This window comes from Amblyomma mixtum, chromosome 8 (genome assembly GCF_055824585.1).
Source record: "Amblyomma mixtum isolate Tamu chromosome 8, ASM5582458v1, whole genome shotgun sequence".
NCBI lineage: Eukaryota > Metazoa > Arthropoda > Arachnida > Ixodida > Ixodidae > Amblyomma > Amblyomma mixtum.
The window spans coordinates 64,197,264-64,223,454 of NC_143019.1; the positions used below are offsets into that span (position 1 = coordinate 64,197,264).

Below are 26,191 nucleotides of genomic sequence, written 5' to 3' on the forward strand. Positions count from 1 at the left end.
CTCTCTGATCGTCGAGCAGCAACAGCGTTCGCACTCGGAACTGTGTAATATACACGTCCCATATTTCGCCACCACGATTCGCCGAAATCACGGCGAAATCTTCCCTCCGGGTCTCGGCGGAGATCGGTTATTTTTATTTTATTTTTTACCTTCGCTGCCTAGTCTAAAGTGTGGCAGGTCAGTGCGTGGCGGAAATGAACAATTGTGAGACGCTGCTCGCTGGTGCGTGTCTCAATTTATTGCGCTGCTTTTCGTCACGAACTGATCTGTGTTTATGAGGAGATCTGATGTTGAGAGGAGTTTCGCTCTTTACTCCGTTCTCTTCTGTGTACACGACCAGCATACAGATGCCGCTACAGTACGGCTCGGACTAGCTCGGCCACTCAGGCAGTTGTAAAACATTGTCACTCATAGTTGTGTCCCCAGCCCCTACACAGGCAGCCGCTACAGAGACCTGCGATATTTTGGGATTTAAAAACAGTTCGGGTGCAGTTAATTTTCAGAAGTAAAAGAATATTAAAGGATTGCTGGGAGGAGAGAGAGAAAGCAGTGTAGTTCGGGAGAGAAGGAAATTGGCGTAATCGATTCGAAGCAGACACGCTAGGAGACACGGCTGCAGTGGCAGCTATAGGTTACACTGCCGCGGCCCCAGCCTGCTGTCTGTGTGCACAACCTATAATGGAAGTTCAAACAGTGTCCATGAACGCGGTTCGAAATTTGTGTATCCCCAAAACTGCATGATGTGACTGCGTCGAACATAACGTGATATTACGTATGCACAATGCTGCTGTATATGATGTCACAGTGTGGTAACCTGTGGCGCGGTCTGAAAAGCCCTTCCTAAGTCTAACTCCCGTTTCCGACGGCTGTACATTCATAATATTCGATCACGGTTCGAAGACTTCTGAAACAGATAGTAGGTGAGTCCTTTAGTGAGGACTTCCCGCTCCACATAAGTACCGCGGGTAGCCTTCTGAAACAATTTATTTTGAACATATGTTACAAAGGACACGCGGTGTTGGGGCATTTTTGACGGTGAAGTGATTGTAGCTGACGACCGCCGAATCGCAGTTTGCGAATATATGCATGTCCTGAGCTTGATCTTAAGTTAGAACAATGGCTAAAAGAAGCGCGACGTTTCCGTGCACTTAACTGCTTTTCGGCTCACATTAATGACCCCATTCGGCTGTGTAGCAGGACGCGTTCCTCTAAGTCTTAGTTAACGGCCACTGTAATTGCTTTCGGGATACCGAAATGATCACCTTTGTATTAGGCACACTGTCCAGTACGGTAACGGTGTTCTCAATACTTTGCGGGCTTCCACAAGCCTATGTAGCTATGTGCTGCCATAATTCTTTCTCAGCGCGCCGTTAAATGATTCTGCCCCTTGCAAAACAAAGCGCTCAACGCTAATGGAGCTTTTTCGGTTCTCGAGCAAATTACGGCCTCTAAGTTGTGGCATATAAATTCCAGAGCTCTATATAAATCTCGTAGCTCCAGAAGCCCTAGGAAACGCGTGGGAGCAGTAATTCGCGCTGAATTGTGAGCATTAATCACCAGCAGACGCTGTCGGGTATACTTGTATGCGAGCTCAGTCTCTCTCAATGCTTGTATTGTTTCTCGCTGCAAACGCTCGCTCGTGCGGCCTTGAGAGGAAAAGTGCGTTCGTGACCCGAATGCTGTGCGGTCTTGGCAAGAGAAAAGAAAGATAAAAAAAAAAAGCTCGCACCTTTCCTGTTGCCCGTATCGCTTCCGTGTTGCAATTACTGTCAAATGAAATGGTACACGGAGAACGACTTTCACTAACGAGCCTTTCTTTTTGTCTGTTGCAGTCAACCTCGCTGGCCATGGCAAAGTGGACATGTCCAACTTCGAGCTCCTCCGCGTGCTGGGAACCGGAGGTGAGTGTAGTCTGCCTTATCCTATACGCATGCAGTGCTTACGTCGCACTGAGACTTGAACGAAAGTAGCCGCAGACTACTGGTCGGCGTTTGCAACGAGGGAACTAGTCTAGGTGAAGACAAGCTCTCTTGTCTAAACGCTGCAGGTCAACACGTCGGAGCTTACGCCCCCCCCCCCCCTCCTTCCCGTGATGCACTCCGAGGAGCGTATTGTCACGTTGTAGTGACGGCAGTCCAGCGTTCAGGAAGACAGCAACAAAGACTTTCAAACGAAGCTCTTTATTTGGGCTGACTTGCGCCCTCAAAAGAACTGAATCACTAGGCGGCGGCGTAAGCAACAGGCGTGCTCGGCGGTCGTCGAACTACGAATGTCCGCTGCTCGCGGAATCGCTCAATTTAAAGCCGGCAAGGAAACTTCCAGATAGCAGGACAAGATCATCTACAGTAATCTGGAAAAACCTAGAAGCAGCCTTTCATGGCTGCGATCAATCGAGATTAGACTGGTCACTTCTTGCGTCACGAACAAAAATGATAACAGCCCTTTCCTGCAGCCTTGAGCGTGAAAGAACAAACACTACAATGATACGTTGCATTACCCCCCTTCCAAAGAAGCATCGTCTCGATGCTTTAAAATGAAATTAAACACGGAGAATGCTTCGAGAACTTAGTCCTTTAGCGTTCCTAATAAGGTGTAAGGGCAGCGGTAAAAGCTTCAAGTCTGGCCGTGTCGTCGTCGTCGTCGGTGTTATCGTCGGTGTTGTCGTAGTTTTTGTCGTCGTATTTGTCGTCGTAGTAGTCGTCGTCGTCGTACGGGTCGTCGTCGTCGTAAGGGTCGTCGTCGTCGTCGTAAGGGTCGTCGTCGTCGTCGTAAGGGTCGTCGTCGTCGTCGTAAGGGTCGTCGTCGTCGTCGTAAGGGTCGTCGTCTTCGTAGGGGTCGTCGTCTTCGTAGGGGTCGTCGTCGTCGTAGTGGGCATGGTCTTCTGTTTTCGTCGATGGAGGATCTTAGTTCTAACGCTCAGAAGCAACCTCACCTCCAGAGGCTGCTTATTCAGTTTAACCTTCGGGGGCTGGGGAAGCGTCCACGCACTGCGTAGCCTCGGCTAGGAGATACAAAGCGCGGAGACGAAGGCGACGGGGAACGTGATAGGCGGCTGGGCGGTGAGCCTTCTTCCCGGCGCAAAAACTCCTCGATTTCGGCTGGTCGCTGACCGGGTCGGGGTCGTGGAGCGTCGTAAGAGAACCCTCGGATGCCCAGTCGTCTGTATGGGCAGTGCCGGAGGACGTGACCGGCTTCGCCACAGTGGAAGCATAGTGGGCGGCGCTGGTCGGGAGTTCTCCACTCGTCGCATTTCCTCGGCTGCGCGCGTCGCTCGTAGGACGGGCGGGTTGGGGCGAGTGGGCGGCGGTCCAACGCAGCTGGCTGAGGGCGATAGGGGCTTGGGTCCTGGCGTCGAGGGGCAGGGCGGCGCACAGCTGCGGCGTAAGTCATGACTGGGGGCTGCAGTGGCTGCGTGGGTGTCGGCGTCACACCCAAGGCCTGTTGAACCTCGTCCCGGATGACGTCAGTGAGCGATGAAAGTTGCGGCTGCGTTCCCGTTGGCAGCAATCGTTGGAGCTCTTCTCGCACAACTTGACGGATAACCTCCCGCAAGTTATCGTTGTTAACGGTGTCCAGGCAGTTTGCTGAGAAGACGCGCTGCTGGCGGTCATATTGGCGGGCTCGGGCGTCAAGGGTTTTTTCCATTGTGGATGCCTCTTCTACGAATTCCGCGACGGTTTTCGGTGGGTTGCGGACGAGGCCGGCAAAGAGTTGCTCTTTAACTCCTCGCATAAGCAACTTCACCTTCTCTTCTTCCTTCATGTTCATGTCGGCACGCCGGAAGAGACGCTTCATCTCCTCAGTATACACTGCAACGGTCTCGTTTGGGTGTTGTATGCGAGACTGTAGCAGCTGCTGGGCTCTCTCCTTTCGCACGACGTTTGTGAAGGTCTTCAGAAGCTGTTCCTTGAAGGTTTCCCAGTTGGCAAGGCTGGCTTCCTCATTCTCGAACCAGACTCTTGCTGGTCCCTCCAGGGCGAAGAAGGCGTACCTAAATTTCATGGCATCGTCCCAGTTGTTGAAGACAGCCACACGGTCGAACTGCTCCAGCCATTCCTCGGGGTCGGCGCCAGGCGAAGCGTCGAAGGTTGGTGGCACCCGGGGCTGCTGCAGAATGATTGGAGTGGTCGTCTGGGGCAAGGTCATGATGGACGTTGGTACTTGCTTTCGCTTCCGGGTAGGGTCCGGCAGGGTCCCGAACTCAGGTGCGTCTCCTTGCAGGCGTCGGCTTGCGCGGTGGACTGGACTCAGGTCCTGTGGTAGATGACTCAGAGGGCTGGCGTCACGACTTGTTGGGGTTGTCCGGTACCTGGAAGGCTACCCCGCACCTCCACCAGATGTCACGTTGTAGTGACGGCAGTCCAGCGTTCAGGAAGACAGCAACAAAGACTTTCAAACGAAGCTCTTTATTTGGGCTGACTTGCGCCCTCAAAAGAACTGAATCACTAGGCGGCGGCGTAAGCAACAGGCGTGCTCGGCGGTCGTCGAACTACGAATGTCCGCTGCTCGCGGAATCGCTCAATTTAAAGCCGGCAAGGAAACTTCCAGATAGCAGGACAAGATCATCTACAGTAATCTGGAAAAACCTAGAAGCAGCCTTTCATGGCTGCGATCAATCGAGATTAGACTGGTCACTTCTTGCGTCACGAACAAAAATGATAACAGCCCTTTCCTGCAGCCTTGAGCGTGAAAGAACAAACACTACAATGATACGTTGCAGTATTCCTCACTCACATCTGACGTGGTTATGCATAGTGTGGTTTACGAAATTAACCCAGCTGACCGTGTACTATCGGGGGCAAAAGTGGTATTTCCACGCGGCGGGAGCCGGAGCAACGGAAAACTAGGGTGCCTCGATGCCTGCCCGCCGGCCGCCAGGCATCGAGGCACCCTACGGAAAACTACGGAAAACTGCGTTGCAGCGCCATCTACAGGCGACATCTGGGATCGAGACAGCTACTGCGTGACCTTTATTACTAGCAGGCATGTCGCTTGGCTCGTTTCAATGTGTCGTGCTTTAGCTCGCCAAAATGCCGCAGTTTTCCGTTGCTCCGGCTCCCGCCGCGTGGAGTATACCACTTTTGTCCCCGATAGTACAGAGGGCAAAACACATGTCTAGAACAACCGACCTGTGTGTTCCGCAGCTCCCAAAGCCACTGCGACCAGGAAGGCAAAAAAATGACGATGCAATTCTATGAGTTTAACTACACATGCTTACATTCAGACCAATTTTAGTCAAATGTTATCGCTACATATCGCGTGTTCAGCCTGAAATATGGCCAGAACGTGTTCTAGACAAGCGTTTTGCCCTCTGTACATAATACGTTTCGCTTTAATTAGTACGGATTGCACTCAATTGAGATGTCAGTAGGGATTGCACTCAATTCAGATGTTTGAAAAAGAAAAACAATCCTCAGCTATGCGTATAGCCATAACAGTAACTGATGTGTATGTGATGGTTAACGAATAATCGATTTTAATGTGCCAGCGCTGCCTTGTATTAGGGCCATGCCATGATGCGTGGCGTATATCGAAGGGCTCCGGACTAATTTAAACCACCTGCAGAGCTCCTTCACGGCCACTGAGTTCTCAGTATACGCAGGCGTTTTTGCAATCCGCCTTCTTCGAAATACGGCTGCTAGGGCCCGGATGGAAGCCCTGAATTCGTTCGTGCACCTCAGCCAAAAAAAGAAGCGTACGTCAAGGATCACGTAGGGTGGTTTGCGAAACGTAGCCAGTTGCGCAAGTTCACTAGACGCTTTTCGTTTGGTACGTATTCGATTTGGTTCCGACATCGAACGAAAAAATAATAGCATCGGATTTGTGCGTGTGTGGCGTGAATAAATAAAAGCTGCAGCTTTTAAGCAATTTTATCTGCAAGAGACGTTATTCATGTCGGCTCACCACGACGATATATTATGATGAGGGTGGTAAATTTTTATTTGTCGGGGCGCTTGGCCGCTCCTCTTGCTTGCACACCGAGATCGAACCTAGCTCTCTGATTAGTGTAATCGTGGAATGAATTTTTTTTTTTCCTCTCAATTCTGCTGGTCACGTTCGCGTATGGATGGTGGCCACTGCGACGAGTTTGGATCGCACTGGCTAGGAGTCATTTTTCTTTTCAGGAGCCACTCGGTCAGCAACGTAACGAAGAGAAATGGTCTTTATTGAGCCTTATTGAGACGAGGTAGAACATACACTTAGAGTTCTCTTTGCCATCATGTAAAGAAATTCGATTTATTCCTCACACAAATCAGCATTCCACACATATTCTCAGGTATATTCAGACAACTACCGCAAGCGCCACAATTTGAGTGATCGAATGACGTCAGCTGACGTCCTAACCGGTCGGAGCACGCAGCGGAATTTTTGACCGGCACCGGGGTTCAGTGGCCACGGCGTTCGGCTGCTGAGCCCAAGGTCGCAGGTTCGAATCCCAGTCGCGGCGACCGCGTTCCGGTGGGACCGGAAAACAAGGTCGTCCGTGCACTGTGCGTTGTCAGTGCACGCTGAAGAACTCCAAGTGGTCGAAATTAATCCGCGTCATTGCGGCGTCCCCACGCAACCGTGTGAAAATATCGCAGTTGTTACTCACACGCGACGAGGGAGTGTTTGTAGTCACAACAGGAGAGAGCGCGTTAGGTTGTTAGATTTTGTTTCATGTAGACCATTCCGGTTTAAGAAAGCTCTTAAACGCACCAGGCGAGTATAGTTTGATTTGCGATTGTGTCGCCAGGAAAAAAAAAACGGTGAAAAATTAACGAATACAACGCTACAAAGCAGTGCACGTTCGTCAATCGCAGAGCCATTGTCCGGCATGTGAAACTGAGACGTCACTGCTTCCATTTCCTGGTCATAATTAAATAGTTTTTAGACGCAAAAAACAGACGAAACACATAGGAAGGTAACAGGATGAAGCGCTCAACTCAATGCTCAACTGTTTGCTGAAGGAAGCAAAAAAAAAAAGGCGCTTCGTCCTGTTACCTTCCTATGTGTCTCGTCTGTTTTTTGCGCCTAAAAACTACTTAATTATGAACCTAAACCAACAAGCCCAGCAGCAAGTGCTCTTAGACTATATTCCATTTCCTGAAGCGTTCTTGAAAGGCCTTCACGTTCTGTAGTCCACAATTCTTTACTGTTATGCCTCACCTCCTCCGCTTAGTTCGTTATCTTCGCTGCCATCACCTACACGTAGCTTTAGCACCCTACTGCTTATTCATTCCTCGCTGTCTGTCCCCGTCTTGGTTGCCTCATTCTTCCTCGCGCCCCAGTCGCTTCTTCGAACGCGCTGTCAGTGAGAGCGCAGCCTGCGAATGAGCGTTCACCAATCCATCTTGAGCCTTACGGCTGTCACTCGTTCGGCGCAATCCCCTTCGATGGGAAACCGGCGGCGGCTGCAGTGACACTATACGTATCGTGTCGTAATTCACTGGCAAGGCAAAACGTTATGGAAGCATACCCCGTGGTTCGTTATAAGTGAGTTAGCGTTAAAGCCGAGATCTGAGGCTTTATTCGTTCGCGCTACTGTAGTGTAACCGTCGCAGGCACTCTCGGCGTTTTCTGATCGTTGCAGTTGTGAAACTCACTCACGAGCTCGTGTTTCGAATTTAGCGCCCTGGTGAGTCCGGAACTCTTTGGTATTGTCGCGTCACCTAGCGGGTTCTAGCTGAACGATTCTGTGTGGTTTGGAGAACGAAAAAATTGCAGAGCTCCGTACTGCGCAGCTCAGTGGCGGCGCCTCCGGCCGCTAACCTCCGGGAACCGACCACAGATCACAGTTTGGTTTAGATTCTAGGTTTCGTAAGTGTGAGGATTAAAGAACTTGGTGCTTCTTTGGCGTGTGACGTGAGAGTGAGCGTTGGTCAAGAGAGGTTGCGAATTGACATCTGTCGCTTCGACATCGCAACGCTTGCGTGCAAACGTGCATGTTGCGAATCCACTCTGTGCACCACCGAGGCTTAAAGCATGCTTCGAGGAAGGATCTGCGTCTTAAGAAAAACGCAACAAAAGATGTCGCCCATGGTCCAGGCTTGGTTGGCAGTATTGTCTTGCTGACGCAACCTCTGTAAAGCCATGCGAGACAGAGCTTTAAATGCGAAGCACTGCGTAAGCATGCTTCTCGCAGCGTTGGCGTCCTATTGCTGGAGCATTGGATATAGACGTTCGTCAAGTCTATGCATACGTAAACGAGGAGCCAAAAGCACTTTCAGGGAAAGGAGCCTTATTTTGAAGTCGGATTATTCCTAGAAAGGAGAGAAGAAAAAACAATATGTAAAGTAGACAAGAGGGTAATGAACCCTTCTAAAGACGAGAAGGAAAAAGTGAGTTACGCGGTTCTGGCTTCTTTATCTCGGCAAAGAAGCGAAAACCTATCCAGGCTCTCCGCGTTTCCATCGTTCTCTGACCTCGTTTCTGAAAGTAAGAAGAGCGTGACTGATGCCGGTCCAATTATTTGCCGAGAGGGGCGCCTTTATTCTTCGTTTAATTCTTTTTTCCCCGCGGGATTGGGACGGTGGTGGAACGGCAGACAGACTTCTCGCGCTTGCCTTACTTATGCCTCACCAAGAAAGCGCTCGATAAGGAACAAACCGGCGTAATGCTGACAGCTGTTTCTCCGTCACCGCGGAGAAAGCCGGACGATGTTACGCTCTCTCGCTTTTTTTCTTTTTCGTTTGTGTCTCACCGCGCGGCACTTTTCCACGCGCTCCGCTTGCCCTACTTTAGCCCGTTCGCTCCAGCGACGGGCGCGCGTGCGTCGCGCGTGGCGAGAAGCCGATGACAACAATGCGAGTGCGGGGCCATCTGTTTGTTGCCGGACCAACTAAAGTGGCGCGGTGACCCCGGATTTCAAATTTAGAACTCTAGTTCGACCTGTGTTCGCGGGATGTGGACACTGGCTACAAGTTCGAAGAATACCGCGGCTAGGTTTGTCGTCTGCGAAGTCACCAGCCGTCCAGCTGGGCGACTTGGGCGTGCCTGTAAAAGATTAGCATACGCAAGGACCTCGCTGGTGTCTGAAGTGACTATGAGTAATGCAGGCTTTGCTGGGTTCGCATATGTTGGTCCTTGTGTACTGAGCCCGGAGCGGCAATTTGCTGAGAGACAGTCAAGCGCATGGCGGCTCCGTGCCCGTATGCTGGGGTTAATTGAATGCCACCCACGATATTTGCGCGCACAATTCGCCAGGGGCGCTGAGGGCGCAGCGGTGACCTAAGCGCATCCGTTGTGACGTCACCGGCACAGCTGCGCGTTTATTGGGTGCGGTTTTGGGAAGACTGTGCGAGAGGCTAGCCGTGAGTCAAGGTGCTCTGCCCCGTTTCCGAGATCGGAGTAAAGACGTGTCGAGGAGTGGCCGGGTGCAGTCTTTCGGGCATTTAACTTTGTAGTCCTTCCTGTGCTTATGAGGGATGTGACGAAACCTGCTGAAATATGAAAGCAGCCAGGGACCGTGGGCTCATCCTCGTATATTTGTGACGGCTTTAGCGTCTCGCTAGCTCCTCGTTCTCGCCGGCTCGAATTTGCACGCGTTCTGTAGCCATTGGTACTCCATAGAAAATGTAGTGGGCGTAGTCAGGCTGATGTTGATGATAATGATGATAAGCGGATACGAATATGGATGCACCTCGCAGTCGTATATATACCTCTTCTCTCCTCCTTCGTTTCACTTAAAACTTTTTCTCCTTGTTCACATCATATCATTAAAGAATACTTCTGCCAATTTCATAGCCCCACATGCTTCCTTTGCCAGCACTTCTGGAAGCCAGCAGCACGTGATCGTCACCCTCCTGTCTAAATATCAGTTTTTCGGTAGAAACTTTTTTTTTTCTCGTCGAATTCAAGATTCGGTCTTCGAGAAAGACGAGAGATGCGAGCTCGCGGGCAGGTCTTTGATTGTCGGCCCGGCAGCGGTCCCACTATATGAGAACAGCGATAAGCCAGCCTTGCGCAACTACCGAGCTACTCAGCAAGCGAAGCGTATAATGGAGATATTCAAGCAACCGTCTTATTCTCACCCAGACTTCGTAGTAAAGAACAAGGAAGGCACGATTGGGCGGGAGTGTAGTTTGGGCGCAAAGATGGCGGAGAAAAACAGCCAACGAAAGAGAAAGGACTTCTTTCGCTCATACTTTTTTTTTTGTATTTGTTCTCTTATCTCCTTCCGCACTCCGGTTCGCCTGTGTCCATTGTGTCGTCCGACCGGAAAAGAAAAAGAATTGTGGGAGAGAAAAGAAAGGGGCAGAAAGAGAAACCTTGCGCCGAGCGGTCTCTCCTGCGGTTGTGTCGGCGAAAGGGGCCAACCTCTCCGGGGATAAAGTTAAAGTGTGTCGCGTCCTCCGTTCGGACTGACGGCGGGCCTGCCCCGAGCTCCGCGAGCGCCCTCGCACACACTCTCCTTGGCAAGTGTGCCAGTGGGTGAATGTCAGGCGCGCGCGCGCGGCGCGGCGTAGCCGCGAGGTGAGGCAATCGGCCTTCGGCACACGCGTGTGCGACGGAGGGGGCCTGCCCGTAGTCGTTTCTGTTGCTGCCGCTTCCTGGGTCACTTTCCATTGCTCCTCGATCGTCCCTTTCACAGTGGCTCCGTTACTTCTTTTTTCCTCTTCTTTCATTCTTTCCGTTTTCTCGGAGTGCTGTTGGCGCCAGCGCGGCGAGGAGTCATTAGGCGCAAGGTACTTCCTGAGGCGCGTGGACGCAGGGACGTCCTCCTAAAAGGACTCGCCGCTCGTTCAGACAACGCTAGGAAAATAAAGAGCGTGCAAGATTCGCCGAGGATGACAGAAAGGCACTTGGTCGTTGAGGCCACGGTCTGCCAGTTGTTTGAAGCTACACCCATAGGGTGTCTCCCGTGTGGTGCTGAAAGCAGGAAGGTTTTCGCTGGGGGTTTCGTAACAGGTTGGAGTGGCGTGCTATGCAGCTGCTTGGAGGCCGGTAGAAAGGGACCGCGGTTGTCCGTGTTGACGGAACGCCCTGCGCTCTAAGCATGGACGCCGATATGCTGGACCCAGCCCATTGGTGGCCAGGTCACCTGGAGAAGAGTAAATCTGACCAGGCCGCAATGACATTGGAGGACCCCCGAGCATCCTTTGGCAGATGTGTGGTTCCTGCTCTTCTTTGGCTTCTGGAACCTGTGCGCTAACCGAAATCTTCTGACTAATCATCACACCTTCGTCCCTCTAGAAGTTTACCTTTGAATCAGATGAGAAGGTGGCATAGCTGTGACCGCTCAGTGTTCGATGTCATTTCGGGTTCTCGCTGGCAATGCATTTTGCGTACATGCGCGGATGCCTGTTAAAAAGCCTCCCCTTTGTAACGGAAGTCGTGAAAGTCGGCACTTCACCATTCGCCTAAAATCCTGACATTGTCTCCTTGTTTCCCTGTTTCCGTCTGTGCGTTTCCATGTGGCTGGTGGGTTAGTCTCCATTTGATGATCAAACATTTCAGGACTCACAGCGCGTACTGCCGTACTGGCCCGCTCACAAGTCAACATTGAATTCTTCAGCTTGTTAGGAATCCTTGAGGTCATCCTGTTGTTATCTTTCGGGGTCGTTCTCAAACAAACAATACGCGCAAAGTTGAGGCCATGCTGTTCCACTTGCGACCGCTCGGGCAGATCCCACTGGCGTTGGATTTGAAAGTACACAGGCGAACGGACAAGGGGGGGGGGGGGGGGGGGGTGAAAGAAAAGAGGTCAGCCTCAGACACGTCCATGAAGAATCTCCGCCGCGTTTTGTAATCGGCTCAGCTCTTGAGCTCGTATTCATTCTCGCTACATTCCCCACCTCGCGTTGCCTTCCTCGACTTTTCTTGTTGCTGTTTTTCAAATCGTCGAACGACCTCACCTTCCGTGAGCGCCGTTGTTGTTGTTGCTGTCCACTATTGCTGCTTGCTCTCGCTGTCATTGGGTTGCGGCGTCTACGTGCAACGCGGCTCGTATTATGCGCGAGCTCGCCGTGAGTCTTGCCGGCAGTCGGGGACTGTACGCGGTGATGAGTCACCACCGCGCGTGTACGATGTAGGTGAGGGCCGCGGCAACTGGGTTACCGGGTAAATACACCTCGCTTTCGCTCTCGTACGAGAGCGCCTTCGGACGAAAACAGTCTCTCGAGAGTTGAGGGAGCAACACATTTTTCGAAGGCTTTACCATATTTGTGTAAGCTTTAGGTTCACACGAATGTAGGGCAACCCACACCTTCTGGACTCCGAGAGATGTCACTATGCCTTATGAACATTAGCTAGCTCTCGCGCGGTAAGTCTACTCGATACCCCCGTTAGTGCACAACCGCATCTACTTATATTCTCATGAACACGGCAACAATTTCTTGTATTCTAGTACTTACCAGTGGGACTTCGTGCACCGCTTTATGCACTTGGGAAAGCGGGAGCTGTGATCTGAGGCAGCGTTAGAACAGGAAACGATTTTTTGTCATTTCACTTCTGAGTTGAGTACACGCGGTGCGCCATAATTCTCAGTGCGTATTGGTTCTATACTTTCGTTTTCCATCACCACGACGCCGTTTGATCGCCGAAGAAGCCAGAACCTTAAAGATTTCAGTTTTGAGGCTCAGCGGCGTAACCACGCGAGGTGCCGCAGCTAAGTGTGACACTGCGACGTATAACTTCCCTGGGGGCTTTTTTGCTTGTTTTCCTTTTGTTTCTTCAGGCGCCACGACGCCAAGCTTGGCGAACTGTGACCCTGAATTTTAGCCTATATCGCCCGATCCGGCCAAGTTGAACGTACTAAAATGGCGCCGGTTTTGCATGCCGTGTTTATGTGTCAGCCGGGCCTCTGCATATGCACACAAGTTCACACGGCTCTTTTAGAGTTATGAAAGCGGCTGGTCTGTTTTCCTCGGGGAGTATGTACTGCAGCCATTGCGTCACCATCTACCCCATCCGTCCAATGCGGGTCCGAAATGAGATTTCATTCTGTATCGGCGTACTTAAAAAAAAAAAATGCAAAGAGAGGCAAACAGTCGCTGCAGATGTCTCCCTTCCGGTTAGACGCTCCACGCTCCCGATCAGGTTTGGATACCCTTGGGCAATCACAGCCACTTCAATGCCGTTTTTTTCAACCCTCACTGAAGTATCGGCTCTCCGGGAGCTTATAACAGCTTGATTTTTTTTCTTCTAATCTTTAATTTTTAAAGAGCAAAGCATCTTCCTCCAGCTTCAGTGATAGAGATCCGCGGAGATAATGAAAAATACACGCGTATATAAAAATAAACGCCGAGGTAGCTGTGGAGCGTGAGTGGCCTTGCAGTCACGAAAGCATCGATTATTCACCAACACATCACCGGCGGCGCGATGCAATCACTCCCGCTCGACGACGAAGAACGTATTACGATCCGTTTCTGGACGGAAGGACACCGCTTTTTGCTGCCACTGCTGCTGGGGTTACCTCTTATTTTTTATGTCTCATTCTTTTTTAGCCTGGTGTGCGGAAGGACGTCGGAACTGTATAGCGGAACAGCGAGAGATATGCGTCCGTAGGGAGCGGCTGTCCACGCTAATGGTTCTGTCGTCAGGTGCTAACGATCTGCCATCGAGCGTTGCCAGCCAAGGAACACGTCCCTGTGCAGTCCTTCCCGCGCCCAGTTAACTTTGTCTTCGCTCTTTGCAGTGCCTGTAGCTTGCCCGTAGGCATGCGAAGAAAAAATTGGAAAAGAAGATTGTTCTTTGTCCGAGATTGGCGTTCTTCCAACTTGAGAAAGCGACTAATATCGCTTCGAAGACAGCTTTCATGCAGAGCGGACCCCGTTGGGTTAGTGTTAGTTTGGGAGGATGTCAGTTCGCACGACTGTCGCGGTACTTTCAGCGCAGATATCTCGGCATGTCCACTAGCTACGTAGAAGCTTGTTTCTAGTAATAGAGAGTTGAGACATACTATATTAGGTTGCAACTTAATAAAAAAAAACAGCAGTTGCTAACACTGGGCCGTGGTTTGCGGCGTCCTGTATTACTCCGCTGGCCAACCGCAACTGTAAACGAATCAGCTTTTTAATGCTTGACCATACGAAGCAATCCACATGTTAAAATCCTAGAGCTTATAATTTGTTTTCTTGTTATAAGCTTCTTGTTTACGTAACAAGAAACGTTTAAGCAGCGGACTACTTTTTCGTCGCGGAGGAATTCTGTGCCCGAAGGCTGAATGTGGACGGAGCTTCACTGCAGAATTAAGTTGTATCTGACTATAGTGCAGGAGCACATTAAAGCGGCCGAGTGTTGTATTGCGCATGCGCCTGCTAGCACATACCCTCTGTGCTAAAACTCTCTGTTACAACTTTGACGTACGGCTGCTGCTTTCGACTGCAGTGTTCAAAACTGCGATAAGGTAGTGCGCTCCGCTGATTGTGCGTGCTTCGCTACAACTCATTTCATACGGCGGTGCTTCGCGAAGCTAACGGCACGACCATTTTTTTTTTTTATCTCGACTGTGCCTCTCCGTCGATTGGCTTTGGTGCTGCGACCTCTCCGAAACCAGTCATTTCCCTCTATCTCCGCGGCGGCGGGGAATTTCAAGGTGTTCGCCACCAGGGTGCGGGCGATCGGATCCGTTATCTTGCGGCAGTTGGGAGGTAATTGGCGGAGAGGCGTTTCCCTGCCTCTGTGCTGACGGGCAGCGCTGCTGCGTCGGGCGGCTCGCTGTGTCCGAGAATGGCGGCCGAATGTGACCGATATCGCGGTGGTGTGATGGAGGCCGAGAATTACGGTCCTCGAAGGAGGAGTTCGGCTATACTAAGTTCGGCTCGCTCGCGCATGCGCCGTACACGTGAGACATGCGTAGGCTGAGACGCCGGCCTTGATTAATGCTTTCCGTTTGTGTAGCGCTCGTTTGACACGAACCTGAGGTTGAACGAAGCTGTAGTCGAATACAACTCAATAACGAAGCGGCAAATGCCCCTTAAAAGAGGTCCTCCGGCCAATGGAGTCGACCGATTCTCATGACGTCATAGGTCACCTCCTTGGACCTGCTGGCGTGGCGTTGCAGTGTGTGGCAGATGAGGGGGATTGACCACGTCTTAGTCGGATTGACCACGTCTTAGTCGGATTGACCACGGGTTCATGAAAATCGGTAGAAGTCATTGGCTGCAGGGCTCCCTTTGAGGGTCACTTCGTTTCTGGGTTGCATTCGACTGTAATTCAATTACGTACGGCCTGCTGTATCCCGACGTGCGATGACTGTAGGCGGGAGTCGGCGTTCATTACGAAAAGTATCTAGCGTTATATGTATATTGACCCCTCCCTTATATTCTCACAACGCCTTCAGGGAGTAAAAGGAAACGACGCTGGCAAAGTTTTTTTTTTTTTTTTGGGGGGGGGGGGGGGGCAATTTTCCGCGTTGTTCAAAAGTGTCCGAAGTTCTACGCGAATGCCCCGAACAACTTCCCTTTTTTATTGAAAAGAAATAGAAAAATGCAGTTGCGCATTTGCAATCAGCGGTTCATTATGTCCTGGTCGCCCTTGAAATTTTCCTTGTGTGACACGTAATGGACAGCCTTTCGCATATAAATGACACCTCACCTCCCCCCCCTCTTTCATACACTCACCTTCCTTGCGGAAGAGCCTGATTGTCCCCTCCTTGTTCATGATCATGCTACTGTTGCATTAGCAGAAATGCCTTAGTAACTGAGGCGAAGGTGGGGGTTATCGAGGTTAACATTCTGACATGGGTCATATAATTTACTTCAGACATGGCAGTTGCGCGAAACACACAAACACAAGACAGGTTGCTGGACGAGCGCCTGTCTTGTGTTTGTGTGTTTCGCGCAACTGCCATGTCTGAAGTATTGAACCAACTAGCCCGACAACACGTTCTACTTAGTCATATAATTTAGTCGTGGAGTTGCATGGAAAACTGCGCCTTTGTTTAAATTGATCTCTGCTAAGTATTTAATAGCAGTGGATGCCGCGTCTCAAGGTCGACCTCTTCAGATCATGCCTTTGCGGAGTCAGTGCGAATAGGCTGAGGAGCCCTCGGTGAACCGGCGAGCGCTTCGTTACATCACCTACACTCGTCCGCTGCTGTCTGTGACGTAATCATATCAGCGTTGCGCAATCAAGGCTGTCTCCTGTGCCACTTGGGATTCGGGTGCGTTCTGCAGAGCTTGGCTCTCCTTCCTGGCAACGGCGGAACGGGAAAGTATGCAAAGCGATAAAGAGAAATATTAATCCACGAGCGGGAAGTCTCGTTACGAGGGTGATTCAACCTGCCAGCAGCGAAATCGCTCCTCGAACGCGTTCACGTGCTGGTTTTGCATTTGTATTGCCTATAGAGTTTTGTCTATAGACTTTATAGACAGACTGATGGTCTGCGCACACGTCGTCCCACTAATGCTTTGCTGGTTTTGTCATTTTTTTTCCCACATTGAAGCGGCCGATGTAACTTTTGCATTTGCATTGCGTCGTCCTGATCTGAACTCATGCTTCTTAGAAAAAACAAAACAAAAAAGGCTGGCGTCGTGTTGCATAATTACTCTCCTCCGTCAGCTTCGATGCGCCGCTTTCAGGATGCGCAGCCATACGCAAGCACCCGGAAAGTGGCCTCTAAAACTAGCCACTCTTTGAAGCGCAGTTTAGCAAACTGGTAATTAAACTAAGCTTAAAGAGCTCTGGGATGGGTATATGTGATCGTGGACAAAAATAAAGCATTAGTGGGACGACGTGTGCGCAGACCATCAGTCTGTCTATAAAGTCTATAGACAAAACTCTATAGGCAATACAAATGCCATAGACAGTCTATAGACAATCTATAGATTTATGGCTATGCACTTTTAATAGACTTTTGTCTATAGAAAGTCTATAGACTCTGAATAGACAAAAAGCAATATCTATAGGAAGTCAATAGAGTCAATAAGAAATCTATAGACTGTCTATAGACCGTTTTTATAAGTGCGGAGCCCTTGCCTTCGTGTTCTTTTCGTTTTCTTGAGATCGATGATGTCCCGTTTATCCGTTTATTTTTTTTTTTTTTGCTCACCGTGCATCACAATTGTAGTGACAGATGACTGAGCACTGCTTTGAAAAGTACGGCTGGACGTTTATAATAGTATATAAGAACGTTGGTACGGCTTACTACTTTTAACCAACTAGCTCAACAGGCATCAATCGATACGTATCACTGCTTGCGGGTGGCGCTGCAGTCCGAAAACGGAAGACTTGAGTGTTAGTGGCGTATAACTAGAATGACGAAATCGCGCGAACCGTCGCATAAATCAGAACAGTATAGCTTAGAACATGAAAATAGCTTGAATGGAGGAAAATAAGTAAGCGGAATACTATTCGAAGTAAGAAAAACGAGGGGAAAGCACCAGATGAAAATGCAGCCGCCTTTAATTTATTAGGCCAGGTGGCACTCGCCACAGCCTCGATTCAAAGGGAGTACCAATAGTATATATCTATCTCTCCCGGAGGAGAGATGTAAACGCATTCGCGGGAGAAAATAATAAAAAAAATTATTGAAGATGAGTTTCGTACAAATACAGACTCAGGGACTTCAGCCTTACTTAAAGAAACAAACAAAAAAGTTATGAAATGTCTGGCCCTCGGTTACCTCGAACCACGGAGTGCTGGAAGCAGGAGCAGTCTCGAAAAAAAATGAAAGAAGAAAAAACTTTTTGTTGTTGAGAACGTTTTGGCCAACTTTTGGCCACCACCCAGATGGCGCTCATGTCATCCATGCATCTACTCAGGTATGAGCATAGTCAGCACGTGAAACACGCACTCTGGAGAGAGTTCTTGTTTACCCTCAACGTAATGCGGAGCACATGCAGAGTTGATTTGACCCCATTTGACCTTTATGGTTAATATGGACAGCAACAGTGTGGCGGGCGCCATCGCAGCGCGCATATCTCCCGCCTTTGTGTGCTGTCGTGAAGCTGGCGTTACATCTCCCCTGAGCGCAACGTGTGACCTCGAGTCCGTTGTCCCTTAGGAAACCGAAGCCTTTGTGAGCGGAGATGCACCGAGGAGAGATGGGAGCACTCTCTGCCAAGGGTTTCGTAAGCCGTTCTTCGTGTTCGTTACGTACGGGCGCAGCTCCTATGGAACGCGAACGGTGCTCGCAGGAGCCTGTCTTGTTCTCGCTGAAAGGGACGCATGCGCAAACTTAAAACGGTGCAGCATGGACGGTTTCAGGGTGCGTCGAGGAACGCAGCCGTCCTTGCTTATTGAGCCCAAAATCTCGCCACTTCTCTGCCGGTCTTTTTCGTACATTTTCAGAGGTAAGTGTGCGCAAAAAGGAGGTTAAAAACTGGACGGTGCGATCGCATAAAGTTCTTGCAGACGACTGGAACAGTGTGTCATTTTAACGGCTCGACGTTTACAATGTGGCTTCCGTCCGTTTGTCGACGAAGCTGTTGGTCTGGAGCATGGCAGAGGAGCCATGGGGGCACTCTGGTTTTCAAAAACGCCAAATAGTTCCGCCAAGCACAACAGTGCTTATGCGGTGCGGGAATGTACGCTTTGTAAGCAGTTGGACAAAATAAACCATTATAATTGCGGCGGGAAATAACGAACATTAAAAGAAAAATCTGAGGTGCTCCCCCCTCTCACCTTTCAGTTCATTATTTCTAAACTCCTCGTTTTGTGTCAGCCGCATACGTTATCAAGCATAAAGAGATAGGAGCGAGACTGGGACAGAAATGGGTTATTTTGCCGCCTTAGGTTTGAAGCATGTGACCCTCATTGAGAGTCGGGCCGTTTCACATGCTGCGACTAGAACGAAAATAGTCGGCCTAGTCGGTGACGCCGCAGTGCGATTTTCGCACAGTGGTTTCACCTGCAACGCGTACCCAGCGAATTCGGTCGGAGGGACACGCAAGGTTGCTCGATGTTCGCATGGGCAACCCACGATCAAACGCGACGGAAACGCTGCACGGAATGTGCTGATGATGTTATGACCAGCGTGTTTTTAGATGCAAGGCAATATTTCGTATGTTTTGATTAGAATAAACAGTTTTGCTTAGGCCGCGGCAACAGCTCCCACGTGACGTCACGTCACGCGTCGCCTCGGCGCTGCCCATTGGTCAGTCGCAGAGCGAACACAAACATGGCGGCGTTTCGCTCTTTGATGACGCAAAATGAAGAGGATTTCACGATGGGAAACAAGGGTGCCCTAGCGCTCGAATTCTTTCTTCATTGCTGATTCCAGAAAGAGGAAATGGAGGACTAAGGAAGAATAAAAAAAAAAAGAAATTGGGTTGTCTGGAACGGAACCAGCTAGACTTTCTCTCAAGCACGACCTCCTGCGTGACCGCTCGCATGCAGCAGTCCTTCCGCTTTGGGCGCGCTTACCTTGCCTAGTCATTTAGTCAACCAGCGGACCAACGTTTATGGCTCCACGCACAACTGTCATTTCTTTCGATCCACGGAATCGGCGCGTAGCGCCCTGAAGCTCGGCACCTTACCCAGCCTTGCTGCGCATGGCTGTCTCTGCTTCCCTCGGAGATCGTGCGTCAACGTCGTCGTGTGTTGTTCGGCGTGCCCGCGCGTTTTCGAGAAGTGGGACGGATCCGCTGCATAAAACGCGCCCGCGCTCTCCACGCTGCGCTAGCTGCATGCATGGAAGCCCGGCGCGCTGAAAAGACTGGGTGAAGGCTGTGTGCGCCGTACGCATTCATCCGTGCCTTGCCAACGCCACACGCGCTACGAAAAAAAAAAAAAAAGGGACCCACACGTCGCCTCGCGGAGCTAGCGCGCGCGTCCGACGCCGACACGGACTTTCTCGATCTCGGAGAAATGCGCTGTGACCGAACGTCGGTGGGCTTGTGTACTGCGTGACTGCGGAACAAGAGAACACAATGCGCACGAACGTGTGAAAAACGAGTGTGACTGACGTGCACGCAGTATTGGGCAGAGCCGAGATGAAGCTTAAGGCGCCGAGAGAGGAGAGTCGCGAAGGGCCTCACGCATGATCTGGCGCCCTTGTCCCGTCATTGTAGGTTCGTTTCTGAAAAGAAAGAGAAGCAGCCAGCGAGAAAGAACCCTTGTACATTAAGTTACTTGCACTCGATCGACGATCCCTCAGTGTGCAGGCGCACCTCTCCTGTTGGTCTGTGGCTCAGTGATTACGGTGTTCAGCTGCTGAGCATCATGCTACGAGAGTGAGAATGTAACAGGTCACATGATTTCTCAGTGTAACAGGTCACATGATTTCTCAGGTCACATGATTTCATGTGATATACGGCATGTGGTATGACGTATATCACATGCCTAGCGTAAATAACAAACATACACTCGCCAAATTCTTCAAAAAGGAAACGACGTTTCGGGGCCCGTACAGGTCCCCTTGATCACAAAAGCGCTGCATGAAACGACAGTGGCTTATATACAGTTAAAATTTCCTAGTGAGCAATTGTAGATTTCCGGCAGATTACCACGTGTCCTGTTAAGAGCATGCTTTGTGCTATGTATATGGAATGATTCCAAAAGGAGGCGCGATGACAAGTTTTTCTCTGTGGCAGTGATAGACGCTTTGTCCCAATCAGTGGGGTGTCCTGTTGATGCATTGTGTTCCGCCAAAGCATTAGATGTTTGTTATGTTTTACATGTTTGTTATTTACGCTATGTTCGCTCCTCGCCAGACGGTATTCCGTCAAACTCTGGACTATATATCACATGCCGTCTGTGCTTAAATATGTCCCTCTTTTTTTTTGTCTTTTGCTGCAGCGTATGGAAAGGTCTTCCTGGTGCGCAAAGTTGGCGGCCACGACCATGGCAAGTTGTATGCCATGAAGGTCCTCAAGAAGGCGTCCATTGTCCAGAAGCAGAAGACACTGGAGCACACGCGCACCGAGCGCCAAGTCCTTGAGGCCATCCGGCAGTCGCCATTCCTGGTGACACTTCACTACGCTTTCCAGACGGATGCCAAACTGCACCTAATCCTCGGTGCGTCAAGTTCTTCTAACGAAACCATAGCACATAAAACTTTTTTCAGTGCTGGAGAAAAGGAAGGCGAGAACATGATACCATCATATCATGCTGCACTCTCGGACATGCAGACTGCTTCTTATATTGCTAGCATGATGCCATGACCTTTCCTGTGCCCTCTTAATTTTTTTTTTCAAGTACTAATGATGTCATAATATGTGGAAATTTAAAAGAAAGGCTGCTACATGCTCTTGCGATGCTGCAACCTTATGTCTCTTGAACTAGCTGCGGCAAAAAACATGTACCACTTTTATTGTCTTCATGACATGTTATTAAAATTCGACACATTTTTTTTTGTTGTAGTAGCCTTGGATCCTCATCACATTACAGTGGAATTAACATTGTTTCAAGCACACCTATACACATGTGTCGAATCAAGCTTTTAATGTCACACAGCTTTAAGAGATGTTATCAGGCAATGCCAGGCCTCTTGTTACTGGTTTTTGCAACAGTGCGTGAACCTGCATTACAGATTAAATTCTCTCTCATACTTGACCTCTCGGCACAGTTCAGATTGTTTGAACACGATTAGGCTTAAAGCAGTAGTTTTTCCAAAGCCCAATGGTCATCCTTTTTTTTTTTGTTCTTTGTACTTTCAGACTATGTTAGTGGAGGAGAACTGTTCACTCATCTCTACCAAAGAGACCACTTCACCGAGTCTGAGGTCAAGATTTACATTGGAGAGATTGTGCTGGCTCTCGAGCACTTGCACAAGGTGAGAACTGTTGTGCTGTTATTGTCTTAAACTCTTTTTTTTTGTCAGCATGGAATGACTGCTAATGCCCAGAGTGTATAAGGTGTTGAGAATACAAGTCTAGCTATTTCACACGCCTTAATTGTTTATTTAAGTTCTGCTCAAGAAACACTACGAACAATATGGTTGTCTTTAGCAACATAAACACGCTATGCATTTGGACAAACTGTTGAGGGTGTAACTTTATCTGGTGTAGTGTCCCTTCTGCTGCAAAATATGTTGCCTGTACCAAGTGTGTGTATGTACTATGCTTGCATATTTTGGGGATGATATTCTTTTAAACTGCAGCATGCTGTGGATTGACATTGTGAAGAAAAAAAAAATGCTTATCCCTAGGCAATAACACAATGAACACAATGCACTAACTTAGTACCATTCTTTTTCAACCCAAATTCTTTTATGTCTTGCCTACCAAGTCAGTACTGAGTTACAGTGGCTATCGTGGTGGCTCGGAGGTTACGTAGCTTGGCTGCTGGCCCAAAAGACGTGGGTTCGATCCCGGCCTTAGCAGTTGTATTTTGGTGGAGGTAAAATGATAGAGACCTGTGTACTGTGCGATGCCAGTGTATATTAAAGAACCCCAGGCGGTCGAAATCATCCGGAGCCCTCAGTATGGCTCCCTCATAGCCTGAGCCGCTTTGGGACATTAAACCCCATAAAACACCACCACTGAGGTATAGGGCACAAAGCATTTCCCTTCTTCTGTGTGGTTGCAACCTGCCTGTCGCAACTTAACCCCTCAGTGTTACTTATGTTAGTGTATATATCAGCAAACCCATGTCTGCACTATTTTTCTTGCATTGTGCACTTGTTTGAGGTGATGCATACAGCTTCTTGTATCTGTCGTAGAACCACTGTCTTAAAATTTTGTAAAATTGTGGGCACAATGCAACTGTCGAGTTGCACAGACAGATGTCTCAAGAAGCAAAAAGGGGGAAAAAAAATTGGCGAAAGGTAATATCTCAGCAGTGCCAGAACAGTCGAGGTGAATGAATAAGGGCAACCCAAAGGACAGCCATCTCCTTTTGTTTTCCTCCAGAAGCAAGGAACCGTCCAGCTAGTCGCCTCGCGGCCAGTTAGCTTTCCTTTCACATGGGAATAGAGCAAATTACCCTGCAGTCTTTTTTGCTTATTATTTATGTACTGATTCTGCATTGTTTGAACGAGGGAACGGCCACAAAGATTGAGAGAAAGCGATGTCTTTGAATCCCTGCTACTGGCTAGCCTTGCGCGGCACCAAGGTTAGATCTTGCGTGAATATTAAAAGAGCCTGACAGAAGCGGTCCTTGGTGGCTATCACCTTAGCCTTTCTTGTCTCTGAACAAGGAAGCCAGCAGCTCTCCAGCATTTTTGCTCGAAGCAGGGCTGCCCCGCATTATCTCGCAACCAGGATAACAGTGAAAAAAAAACCTTCCTTTTCACTTGTCTTATTTATCTCTTTCTCATTCTTTGGATGAAATGGTTTTGGTGCCATTATTTTCAATGCCTTATTGCAAATATCTTGATAGATTAATTAATAGTGCTTTGAAAATGGCTGAAAATACAGAGAATTTAGCCGGCATTTAAAAATCGCTGGCATGCTACTCTGTGTAGGGAGGGGAATTTGAGAGATAAAGACAGAAGGAGAGCAGTGTGGAAGAGGTAAAAAAAAACGAAGATAAAATGCAGCCATGAAATGAGTACTGAGGATGCAATGGCGAGTATTGATGTAACCTATGGAATGATGGAGTGCATAGTCTGACAAATGGGCTGACGCAGTTCACTGCATGAAGAATGCATGAAGGTAACGCGCAAGTGAATTAAAAGCTTATCGAGATGTCCAATGTCCTTTAAATATGTAAATAGAAAGTTCATTGCAAGTCTCTGTTGCCTAAGGCATAGTTCAATTCAATTCAATTCAGTTTATTTCGCATTTTTTACAACAGTACAAAAATGCGAGGGCAAGCAACAAAAAGCTGCTGATTAGCAGCTTGACGAAGGTTGCTGCCCCTATATTTGGCAGGTTGAAGGGCGTGAACATAGAGCTTTTCATTGAAACAATTAAAATGTGTGGATTAAAAGCAGAGTAGATCACTTATACATATCTTGTAGACATTCTCATTGGACACAATCAAGCTTACTATTCATAGGCGTACATGGGGAAATAATACAAGCAATAAGACACAACTAATAAGACTACTGGACATACATTAGTGCGTATGTTACACACTGCAACGCTACCCAAGCATTTGGCATGTCATGTAACACATAATATACATAATACACACACTAAAAAACGCACCACGTTCATTTTGCTGTAATCTCACAGCAGAAAAAAAAAAATAAAGTTACCTGAGACTTGATACAATGAAATGTAAGGAAAACGATATAAAGCCACCATTAGATGAAGGACACAGAAATTATCGATGCAATCGGAACAAACTGTCATTTAGGACCAGAAGTTAATTACATTTCCAGGCTAAGTTGCAAGGTATGTACTAGAAATGAGTCATATGCTGACACTAGTACAGTAGCATGGTAAAACTTCTCCATCTGTTTGTGGCTCTGCGCTTGATATGCTCTTATGCGCCTGTTCCACCCTGTCTACAGCTGGGCATAATCTACCGCGACATCAAGCTGGAGAACATCCTTCTCGACAGCCAAGGACACATCGTCCTGACAGACTTCGGACTGAGCAAGGAGTTCCTACCGCATGAGAAGGCAAGCGCCAGTAGCAGCCCTCGTGACCCACTTTGGGCCGAAACCCACCATGGCTTGTCACCCTCTCCTCCCCTCCCCAAGTTCTCCTCTCAGGGGTCGTTTCTGCCACTACCCTTTCCACTCCCCCTCTCCTTTCCACTACCCTTTCCCACCCTCTCCAAGACCGCCTTAGAGCAGTGCAAAAACGCGGCAGTGATGGGGCTTCCATGTCCTTCAGGCATTTCCCTCGTGTTTTTTTTTTTTCTCTTCTGGAGCTCTGTGCCTGCTAAGTGTTCTTGTGGCTCTGAGTTGGGTTTTGCCTTTAATGCAGGGGCAAGTTTTGTAGTGGGGATTTTCCATGTCATATATGCTTTTGCTGGTGCTCTGTGTGCAAAAAAACAAACACAAGGAGTATGATGCAATTGACCCCCATTTGCTCTGGTGGAATCGCAAGACTGTGCCAGCTTTGCTGAAGAGTAAATTACTGCTGCGAAAAATTGGAGGGAACATTTAAGCTCTGCCTTAAGGGTATGACGCAATAATGTAATGGGTTGATTCCCATGATGAATATAGTGGGCACAAACATGAAGACACAGAAAGAAGCCCACAGGATACGGTGCCTGTCCTTTGGTGTTCTTTCTGCATCTTTGTAACGTTTGTGCTTATTTATTCATCATGAACATCATTCAACTAGCCCAACTTTCCATTCTGTTAATTCCCATATATGCATACTGAAAAAAATTGCGCAGAAACACGAGGACAAAGTAGAGACAAAGACAAGTACGAGCGACTTTACCTTTAACGACCATGCAGTTATTGTTGCAGCCGTTTCGACGTCCTTGTCTTTGCCTCTGCTTTGTCCTCGTGTTTCTGCGCAATTTTTTCAGTGCGGATATCAACCAACTAGTCCAACTTTCTGCTCCCGTATATGTGACAGTTCATTCTCTACTCGACATTCATAGATCCCTGGAAGTTCTCATACCCCTTCTGGTGCAATGGTTAAGTGATATGCCACTGACCTGTGACGGCAGGTGCTCCCAGCAGTGGGCCTTGTGTGGCCCAGGTTGCTCTTCCTGAGCGACCAATCATTAATTTAACTGCCACCCGCCATGATGGGCAGGTTGTGATGACGCCACGAGGTCACGTGACCTAGTTGGCCCACCTGCTTCCTAGGTTGCTCTCTGGGGACCACACGCCAAAGTCATACTCATTAATATCTTGGTTGCGGTATTCAAGTCATTCTGAAGAATGGAGTCGTTCGACTAGGTTGGAAACTCTGTATAGTTTTCCCAAAAAAACGCACCTAACCTTGCACCATTGAACATCGGTTTGTTCAACTGTGCAAGGTTAGGAAATTTAGTCTTACAAATTTTTCAGTGGGGCAAAATTCCCTTCAATCGTGAACCTACTTCCTTGGTTTAAAAGAACTGACTTTGATTGACTGCATCATCAGTGAGCGAATCAATCATGATTCCATGATGCCACATATACAGGCGTTTTCTTCATCTTAATGAAGTTCTCCTTGACTAAATGACATAATTTACAGTCAGGTCAGGGACAAAAGTCTCCGGACCACGTGTTCCTCTAACGAAGCCGATAGCACTGCTATTAGTCGGCGGCTGGAGACCACACTTGTGGAGGTAAAAGTTAAATTTTTGTTCTTTCATTTCCACAAGTGTGGTCTCCAGCCGCTGTCTGATAGTAGAGTTATAAGCTTCGTTTGAGGAACACGTGGTCCAGAGACTTTTGTGCCCGACTGTACAGCTTGCTTCATTGCTATCAGACTGAACCACAGCTGTAGCACTGTTATGTAAGCAGAGATCTTACCTCATG

General features: G+C 48.9%; 1 protein-coding gene across 3 annotated transcripts in view; it reads left to right on the forward strand.

The window, feature by feature from the left end:
* The window catches only part of LOC149332756 (ribosomal protein S6 kinase alpha-5-like), a 287,244-nt gene that overhangs the window by 238,045 nt on the left and 23,008 nt on the right, over positions 1–26,191 (forward strand). For all 3 annotated transcript variants that reach the window (XM_089558343.1, XM_089558344.1, XM_089558345.1), the window contains exons 2-5: positions 1,833–1,901; positions 20,665–20,883; positions 21,525–21,640; positions 24,269–24,379. In XM_089558343.1, the coding sequence (XP_089414469.1) occupies positions 1,833–1,901; positions 20,665–20,883; positions 21,525–21,640; positions 24,269–24,379 (515 nt within the window). The remainder of the gene's footprint in view (positions 1–1,832; positions 1,902–20,664; positions 20,884–21,524; positions 21,641–24,268; positions 24,380–26,191) is intronic.